General features: G+C 36.0%; 1 protein-coding gene across 1 annotated transcript; it reads right to left on the reverse strand.

Annotated features, from left to right (window-relative positions):
• Positions 1-1,224: 1,224 nt before the first annotated feature.
• On the reverse strand, positions 1,225-7,107 carry LOC109062389 (serine/threonine-protein kinase PLK1-like). Its single transcript, XM_042735774.1, has 11 exons — positions 6,382-7,107; positions 5,618-5,786; positions 5,383-5,527; positions 5,156-5,249; positions 4,651-4,873; positions 4,434-4,500; positions 4,161-4,261; positions 3,912-3,989; positions 2,188-2,342; positions 1,892-2,069; positions 1,225-1,766 (listed from the first exon to the last, which is right to left on the reverse strand). Exons 1-11 carry the CDS (start codon positions 6,742-6,744, stop codon positions 1,555-1,557), a joined length of 1,785 nt encoding a protein of 594 aa, XP_042591708.1. The 5' UTR covers positions 6,745-7,107; the 3' UTR covers positions 1,225-1,554.
• Between the last annotated feature and the right edge of the window lie 3,529 nt (positions 7,108-10,636).

Raw genomic sequence — 10,636 nt, forward strand, 5'->3', positions numbered from 1 at the left:
TGTACTTTTACATTTTTGATTGAGTTTATTTTTTAATTTCTTTTTTATTCTTATTTGCACATGCTGTCTTAAAGAAACATAAGCTTAAGCTATATATGCTTACGACATCAAGTCATTACTATAAATCAGAAAACATGCAATATGTATGGGTTTGTTAAGAGTTTTAATGATTTTGTCTCTTCTGCTCACCAAGGCTGCTTTTATTTGTTAAAAAAATACAATAACAATAATACTTGTGAAATATTACAATTTAAAGTAACTTTTCTATTTTAATATATTTTAAAATTTAATTCACTTCTGTGATGGCAAAGCTGTCATTATTGTAGTTGTCAGGATTACATGATCCTTCAGAAATCATTCGTATATGCTGATTTGGTGCTCTGTTGTTGGATCATGTAATAATGAACATAGCCATCATTTTTTACTCCCGACATCTGAGTCGCTGAAGATGCAGTGAATTGCGTTTGTTTCTGAAAGGAATGCCACCCGTTCTGCCTCAATGCGTTTATGTTTGCGCAAATCATTCGTTGTCCAGCTTCACCTACAGAAAAAGTGAGTATAAGTTTTTTTTAAAGGGGTCATATGATGCTTTTTTTAAAGATCATTATTTTGTGTATTTGGTGTAACAGAATATGTTGACATGCTTTAATGTTCAAAAAATACATTATTTTTCAAATACTGTACATTATAAGGTGCTAATTAGCAAGTTTCATGATTGGCTAAAGTAAACAGTCCCTTTGAGAGCAGCTCTGAAGAGAGGGGCGGGGTCAGCAGAGCTCATTAACATTTAAAGGAAAATGCTACAAAACAGCTTGCTCTGAAAACAGCCGTTTTTGACAGGGTAAAAAAAAAAAAAAAAAAAAAAAAAAAGGTGTTTTTACACTACCATTGAGAAATTTTAAACAAATTATGTTACAGACTTTTAATTAAGACCCTAAAGAATCATCAACTTGTGGAAAATGGGCAGCCGATGAAAAAAAAAAAAAAAAAATTACCAATCCCAAACTTCTGAACAGTTGTCCATATTACCTTAGAAAACTCAACATGTAACAGTTACACCCCATTTCAAAAATACTAAAATGAGTAAAGTGAAATATTGAAATGATCGAATGATCATAAGGTTTCATGTTGACTTAAAGAAAACACACTTTCAAGACTTTTATATTTTAATTAAACTCATAATTATAAACTTGTATTTATCATTAACAGTATCTAACAATCAAAATTTCTCTAAAAAGATCTTTATTTTGGAATTCCAAGTTATTTCAAATATTCTCTTACACATTAAAAGATTAAACTCCAAAAGCTTTTATACAAAGAATAGAAAAGTTCTAAAACATTAAAACATGTACAAGAGCATTCACATGATACAGAGAGCTGGCATGGGCACAAACCCCAAAAAAAACAAGTGACAGTAAGAGTAAACAACAGATCAAGAGGAGGAAGTCATAGCGTAGAACTGTACAAGTCTTGCTGCTGGAATATTTAAGGGCCCTCAGACTCAAGCAGAGTTGGTGGTGAACACAAAGTTATACAATTTGTGATGTCAGTGGTTTAGCGGGTGGAAGTAGCAGCTGCGGCAGTGCTTTTGCAGGCCATAAGCTTCTCCACCATGTTACGAGCGTAGCGTAAACGGCTGGCCAACTCTTTGCAGCATCCAAACTCCTCGATTAAGGTCATCTTATAGGTGTAGAACTCTCGCTTCTCATTGATGTACGTCACTGCTCCCATCAGGGGACACAAAATAAGCTTAGTGTGGTCCTGGAGGGCACAAAGAGAAAATAGAGTTCACTGTTTCAGTTTGGATACTTCTGTATTTTGTTTGACATCACAAGTGCCCAGATGCAGTACTTTATCACTTTTTTAAGTGGTGGCTTTTTCATCTGGTGGAAGATTTTTATGTGCAGTTTTGTTTTTCTGGTGTGTAGCGATGTGGCTCTTTTTGTGGGGAAAGTGTGGGGGGTGTGGGGAAAGGGTGTGTTTTCATCCCCATCACGGGGTGTTATGTTAGCCCCAGCCTTCAGCAAGTGCTCGCTCATGTAATTCCTGAAGTACTTGAGGAGTGTAATCTAAACCCATTAAAAACAAAACAAAAAAAAAAACAAAAAAAAAAAGACTTTAGCAATCCTGGATAACAGAAAACCATTAGGAAACTTTTTCATTGCATTATTTCCAGCATACACAGACCTTTTTAGAGAGCGAAGAAGGGTAGGAACGAACACTGAGGTAGGATTCTAATGAGTTGCGGTCAATATATTGCAGACTGTCACCATCAGTGTACATGATCAAACGTGTGGAATCATTGAACAGAACGCCTACGCTGTTATCACACAGTTGGTAACCTATAAAAAGGCAAAAATACATTAGCATATGGGCAATATTTTTAGACAGCATGCAAGTAGCTGAATGAAACTTGAACACAAAAAAAAAAAAAAAAATGTAATTCTCAAAACATTTAAAGCACCTTACCCATCCTGTGTGTTCAAGAAAACAATCTTCACTTTATATATATTCACCTAATATATAGCTAGCTGCTGCAACCGTGGAAGACAGTGACTTTTTCCCCTACATAGTACATTACTTTAAACTCAGAGCAGAGTCCTGCACATGGGACGGATGAACAGCTTATATTTGATGTAACTGGTGGAATAATTATTTACGTTATCATTTGCGGTGTTCAATTCAATATCTGCTGATAGTTCACACTCTGTAGTCTGAAGACCGAAAAATAAAATAATAAAAAAAAAAGATTTCTATTTACGACATGATTTGCAGCATTGAGCGTCCGCGTCGTAGCCAGTCACACTACAACTGACATGAATGGCTGCTTGATTATAACGGGAGTGCTCCTTGCTTGCTTTCTGTATATAAATCTATTCACAATTTGAATAAAAGTTTTATTGTTCATGCTGCTAGGAGGACCAACGGCCACAAAGACACTGCAGGGTTTCAGGAGAGACAAATGCATTCAAATGCAATCCCTTTAAAACATAATTCTGTGAGTCACTTCCCATATGGGCAGATTGTTCATATATGTCTGCAAAAAAATTGCATCGTTTACACAAAGGATGCATGTTCTCATCTTTTTTTCTTTTAATTACCATGTTGCACTACATATCTATTTTTCATCAATCCATCAACTTAGAATGGCTAATGTTGGTTTGATTGCTCATTACTTGAGAAAATGATTGCCTAACTGATGTACTAGATTTAGTGCAGGTGCAGTTTACGTTGCGGTCTTTGTCAAACGGGTCAGGGTATGGAATTAAATTAATGCTGCTGTCACATAACCGGTCAGGTGTTCTGTCAAGTACTGCATGTGCAGGGCGGGTGTGAGTTTACTAAACAGGACCTGTGCAGGGCTATCAGAGTGTGCTGAAAAATGTTGACTAAAACATAGCTAGTAAAAGCAGAATACTTCATTCCTTAAGGACTGATGGATCCACCAAACTAAACTGCAGCTAACTCTACTAATTGTAGTGATGCACAAACCAGAATTAAAAAAGTTTATTTAGCCAAAAACCTAAAATAAAAGTTTCAGTAATTAGGGTAGTTGAACTTATGCGGTTGAGTGCTGTTTTCTCAGGTAATAAATTAAACCAGTCACAGTAAAGCTATTTAGCAATGAGCCACTTCTTCATTTCAACCAAACAAATTTTAAAATGTTTCTACTCTACATGACGAAGTGATTTCACCCTGCTTACATGCTTACATGTTGTAGTTTGTTTGCAAAAAAACAAAACACTAATAAGAGTCAAAATGCATCATTGGAGAAATGCTAATGATACGGTTTAGAGGGAAGGGTTTCAAAAGTTTTTAGGGTATATTTCCAGTTACTGAAATTTTAGTGCAACAACAAATTCCAATTTGCATACAGGCTTGAGTTTATCAGTGTCAGCATGGTGTCTTACCAAGGCCATATTTGTCAGAGTAGTCGACCCATTTACTAATCCAGAAGATAGGAATACAAGCAGGGTCCTCGGTTTCCTCTATAAAAGGAAAGATAAATCATTGCAATGTGCTTGTCAATAGCTTGAACATCTACACCAATTGACCATATTTTTGTGGCTTTGTGCAAATGCCATCACAGTAGCTCCTATTCCCATAAAAATACAGCAACATCCCTTCTGTTGCAAGATGCAAAGAATCCATGTGGTTACCTTGTCTAATGAAATCTCTCTCAGATGGCCTGGCGGTGTTGAGACTGGCCAGCTGCTGCAGCAAGTCACTTAGATGACAGTCAGGTTGTTCAGCTCCATCCCTGTGCAAAATATTACATTTAGTGACAAATTCATTAAATACAAATATATATATCCCCAAACCCTACATTTATAATGGACGCGAGCCTGAGTTTAAATTTATATTAAAAATCATGGTTTTAATATAACTGGCCAAAATGTGTGTTCAAAACCAGATTTAAAGAGCCAACTAACCTCTGCTGAGGATCTTCTCTTTGAGGCTGCTCCATTTTCCCCATTTTCTCAATTGGACTGTCTGTTCCTGTACACCCAGAAGTTTACATGCAACAAGTGTTTAAAATTTCATTTTAAATATTTCTGAGTGACAATATTCAATAAAGTAGGAAAACACTGAAATCCAACGTAGCCATTTAAATAAAGTAAAAATAAATGGATTTATCTACACACATACCTTTATTAAGTGACGAGAGGGGTTTGCGAAGGAGGGCGGGATCCAGACTGGACGGGGCGATGGAGAACCTGGGAGGTACAGTGAGACAGGAAGTGGGCAGCCGCAGAGGCGCATAACCAGAGGTGAAAAACTCATCGGTCAGCAGCTCGGACACAGAAGGTCTGAGAGTAGGGTCGGCATGCAGCATCCGACGAATCAGAGCAGCAGCAACTGGATTAATATGCTAAACAAGACAAAAAAAAAAAAAAAAGCATATTGTAATATGCCACCAATTATGTTTTCACATCGAAGAGGAGATTCACTTTAGTTGCATTAAATATTCAACAATAGAAGCTACAAAATCTAGTGTGTAATGTGCCACCATAGAATTAGTCACAATGAAACATTACAAGGTTAAAACATTTAATGAAAAATAAGACCAGACAAATATTCATAATTTCTATAACATACATTTAGAAAATAGTATTTTCATTTCATGCCAACTCTTTGATGCAAAGATACTTACTCTAGGAACAGTGTACTCATTCTTCTTGATTCTGATGTAGGTCTCCTTCAGACAGGATGTCTCAAATGGTGGCTTTCCAACCAGCAGTGTGTATCTGATAGACATACAATCATACATGCTCAATTATAAAAAATTAATCATAATGCAAGAATGAAATTCCATCAGAGAACTAGTGTTTTATGAAAATCAAATGCTTCCAAAGTTATTTAATCCAACAACGGACTTACAGAATGCATCCTAGTGACCATACATCTACTTCAAAGCTGTGGCCTTTCTTGCAGAGCACCTCTGGGGCGATATAGTTTGGAGTGCCGCACAGGGTCTTCTTTCTCTCTCCATCAAACTCAATCTTAGTGGCCAAACCAAAGTCACCTAAAGAGAGAGAGAAATTGGACAAACAGTCTTGATTAAAAGAGGTCAGGGATGAAATAAAAAGGCAAAGAACAATCATTGTTTGCGTACCAATTTTCACATCCATGTCATCACTGAGGAACAGATTTCCAAGTTTAAGATCACGGTGGATGACCCGGTTGTTGTGCAAGTATTGACAACCCAGAATAGTGTGACGCATGAAGTATCTGGCCTCGGGCTCCGTCACTGCCTTCCTCCGCTTGTGCAATTCAAGGAGAGACTGTAAGGAAAGAAAGAAATGAAGCACCAAAATCTAGAGCAGGCGGGAACTTCAAACAACCTTTTTTATTACTCGACTTATGCCACAAAAAAGAGTAGGCAGGAACTTCAATAATAAATATATTATATATATATATATATATATATATATATATATATATATATATATATATATATATATATATACACATATAGAGTTATATATATATATATATATATATATATATATATATGTGAAAGCATAAAATACATAGATACATTAAAAACTGCAAGTGAGGAAAGAAATAAAAACTGCTGAGTGGAGTTCGTTTCAACAATATCTCCGAGAAACAGAAAATCAACTGACGTCACATCCTCCAGTTTAAAATACACTGACTGACAGCGTAAGGGAGAAAGTAACGTCTCTTAGTAATATATCTCGTACATTATTAAAAGGAATAAACAATTGAACCAAGAACACAGTAAGTACCTGTTAATCTTAGCATAATTTAATTAAATGAGTTAACTTGAAGCACTGTAGTACACTATCATCCAGTGACAGGAATACCGACCGTTGACGGTCTGTTTTCAAATCGGTATCCCTGATCTTAACTTACCCGTCTCCGACAGATTTCCAGCACCACGTACACGAAGTCGTCATCCTCAAAAAACCCATGAAATCCCACGACGTGTAGGTTATCGAGACTCTTGTGAATTGCGATTTCTGTGCTCATTTTCTCTTTCTGGTGCGGCTTCAGTAGCATCGACTTCGGCACGACTTTCCCTGCGAAAACCTCCTTTGTGTCCATATCTGTGATCTCGTAGCATTTCGCAAATCCCCCTTTTCCCAGAAAGCGACCTCGCATGTATCTCTTCATGGTTCTGGGATCCACTAGAATATCAGGAATCTCTTTCAGAGGAGCAGATTTGGGGTCGACGTGAGCCGGTGGCCTCGCTGTCTTTGCGATTCCAGCGCTCATCGTTGCACACTTTAAAGGACGATTTAAGTAGAATAAGGAACCCTAAAGTCCTGAAAAATAAATAACCGAGGCGAAGTTCCTTGCTTCTTTATCCCGAAACAGCACGCAATTCACCAGTCATCCACATCCGCTGCGAACCACCGAAAACTACATTCAAATAATAACTCCAACGTGAAAACCCACAGTATACACAGTATCTTATCTAAAAGATGTGTATTCACCTCCCTGAGGCACGCATTGGTAGTATTTCGCGGATAAGAACGAAATTAAACGGCACGAATGAAGTGCGTCGGCCCGCTGCTCGGATGGGAATGCAGTGAGTCGCTGCTACTTTTTGAATTGTGCTCGATTCGTTATCTCCGCCTCTGATTGGCTGCTGGGATTTAAATTCTGACCAAACACAGCGAAGCATCATGTGACTCGCGTGCACGTTCTGAAAAACTTTATTTATGTTCTTTGGATATTTAACTTTGGGAAGCATTGATTATATTTTATGATTTTAATATGAATCATACGTTTTATTACGTCTCTTTTAAATAGGGCCCACTCTATTATTTAAAGCCCACTAATTTGTAATAATTAAATTATTAGCCACTTAAATGTATCTACATTAAAATGTAAATACTAAATTGTGGAAAATATAACCTGATTATAAATTGCTGTATATTATTTCCTCTTGACATATTTTGTACATTATTGCATTTGTTTAAATTTAAATGCAATATGCCACGTGCACTTTTGGGTTTGGTTTGTATACACTTAATTCATGCACGTGTGCTTAAAGGGATTATTTTGTACATTATTGCATTTGTTTAAATATGCCACGTGCACTTTTGGGTTTGTATAATAAAATTTCCGAAAATAACTTGCACAGTATGATATATTTCCTCCAGTTTGTGTACTTACAATATCTCAAAAGTCTCCAAAGATTTTTTATTTCAGAGAAATTCCGATTTTAAATAACTGGCCGTCCCCGGAAAAAATATGTCGCCTCTCAGTGACGCAATGTCCGCTCTATACTTTTTTTCCGGTGTAGACCACACCGGAATATCACATGGTCAAATGCGGAAGTGGTGGGTTATGTTATAGCCGCGCATATGGTTTGGTTTTAGTTTTTATGGGTAGAGGTAACTCTTTGGCGAGTATTGAAGTGCCAGTAAAACGTAAGTTATATTGCTCTATGTACTAAGGTAAGGATTTTTATCACGTGTGGTGACCGAGATTATGGCAGTACAATTAAATACAATCGGATTTTGTGTTGTTAAAAATATATTTAGTCATTACTTGCAAATGTTCGTTCAAATTTACTTTTAGAATGATTGGTTTGAGCACGTTAAACAACACAGCATTAACCATAAACACGTAACACTGCACAACATTAACCCAACAAATCATTTAACAAATAGCTGTAAGTTGTAACGGGATAATATAGTATAACATTTCACGTTCTTTGCAGTTCATTAATTATGATGACATAAAATAATACGATCATATATACAGGTAATACAAAAACGAATAAATTACCTCATCCGTGATCATGATTCGTTTATCCAATTTAGATACATTTCTATGGTGAAAACGCATTAAAAACGACATCTCCCATCGTCACCTGCTTCATAGCGTCATCAAGCTTCGCCTTTGTTATTGTTGGAAATGCGCCCTCTTGTGGTCAATTACAAAAGTCACATACTGGAGCTTTCGCCTTTGTTATTGATGTCATTCCAAACACGTAAAAGTTCTGTTCGTCTTCAGAACACAATTTAAGATATTTTGTATGAAAACCTGGAGGCTTGAGACTGTCCCATAGACTGCCAAGTAAATAGCAGTGTCAATGTCCATAAAAGGTATGAAAGTCATCTTCAGAATACTCCATCTGCCATCAGACATGCAATCTGGGTTATATGAAGCTACTGGAACACTTTTTGTAAGCAAAGAAAACAAAAATAATGACTTTATTCAATAATTCCTTTGTCAACGGTCTCCTCTGTGTCTCTCCATATCACCATATGCTGTGTATGCTCTTCTGTGTCATCTGCGCCACAAGGATGTGCTGTTTTATTTCAAATCAAAGCTAAATACATGTAGAAACAGCGCATCCTTGTGGTGCAGATGACACAGAAGAGCATTTGATTAATGACAAAATTTTCATTTTGGAATGGAGTATCCCTTTAAAGTCTTGCTCTAGTTTTTCTTCTAGCCAGTTATCCCACTTGTTTTTAACACTTTGTGTACCTTTATGCATTTGTGTGTGCGCAAATGGTCAAATGAGGGCACATTTTAGATTGCATAGGGGGGAAAATACCATGTCACCTATCGTTACACACATTTTTATGTTTGTACAAGTGTGGTGTGTGAGTATAAAGGACAGAAAGCGAGATAAACTGAAAGTCTGCCCAAGGTCAGTGATCAGTAATAAACAATGTTATATTAAATTATTGGACAATTACTAGCGTTTATTTAATGTCTCGTTCAATCCCATGATATTCAATTATTTCTCACAGACTTAAAATGAATAGCTTTCTTCTAAATATATAAATATGAAAAAATAAAATTATGCACATTTATTTTTTCATATAATCAAATCATTAAAGAGAAGACATGCCTTGGATTAGCTGTGTAGGTGTTTTTTTTTTTAAGTATCTGTGTCTTTGAAGTTCTGTGAAGTGTTTCCTAATAAGGTTTTTTCAATTAAAACACTACAAGTGTCTCTCTAAAAGGTTGTCATGGCAGTTAGATCATTTTAGCATATAGAAAAAGATGGGTTGCATGGTAGCAGTGAGAAAGGAAGTACTTAATGTTTGCATAAAACACGTAAGCCTCCTTGAAAGCTCAATAAAATATGCATAGGCTATATAACACAGTTCCAAAAATACATCAACCTAGCATACTGCTACTGTCTATGATCATAGCTGCCGTACATATTTAGTGACAGATCAAAGTTTTTACCATTTTACCATTAATTTTAACATTTGTGTTTCATTTTGCTACCATCATGGTTTTTACTTTTGTGTTTATGCATAGTTTATCATCATTGTGGACATGCCTGTAGAACTGATAATATTATTTTTGCTCATATAGCTACTCCTTAGTCCATTAGTCCATTGCCCTGTTTAGAAATAAATACTTTATGAAATTATGGAATGTTTTTACGAGGTGAGGAAGAAGTGAAGCAAGGAGAATGCATTCAGATGGAAGGTGCAGTTTTTAATCATTATCTCCATTGAAAATTTCAGGAAACGGGTTAATAACAAATAAGCAACAACAAAAAGTTGATCTGCCACAAACTGTTTTCATGAATTATATGGCCAAACTCACACAACTGGCCACTATAATGCATTGCTTAACATTTTTATTTTACATTTCATGTTTTGAAGGAATATTTTACCCAAAAATAAAAGTATAATTAAAATTTACTGTAATGTTACATCACTTTACTTGCACCAGTGGATCCTCTGCAGTGAATGGGTGCCATCAGAAAGAATGAGAGTCCAAACAGCTGATAAAAACATCACGATAATCCACATGTCTCCAGTCTATCAGTTAACATCTTGTGAAGTGAAAAGCTGTGTATTAGAAACAAATGGTTCCATTTTATTTTTAATTGTTGCTTCTGGCTAAAATACATGCTCTCTATCCATAATATTGCTTTCTCTAGTGTAAACAGGAACATGCAAGTTCTAAACAAATTTGGTGGATTTTGACACGAGAGGACAAGAGCAGATGGATTTTTCCACTGGATGAAGTGTTATTATGGATTATGGCTTGAAGCAGTTGATTAAAGTTAAAATGACTTAATGATGGATTTGTTTCTCACAAACATAACTTCACAAGATATTAACTGATGGACTGAGTCATGTGGATTATTGTGATTATTGTCATTCACTGCAATGCT

The sequence above is a fragment of the Cyprinus carpio genome, chromosome A1 (assembly GCF_018340385.1).
Source record: "Cyprinus carpio isolate SPL01 chromosome A1, ASM1834038v1, whole genome shotgun sequence".
Classification (NCBI taxonomy): Eukaryota; Metazoa; Chordata; class Actinopteri; order Cypriniformes; family Cyprinidae; genus Cyprinus; species Cyprinus carpio.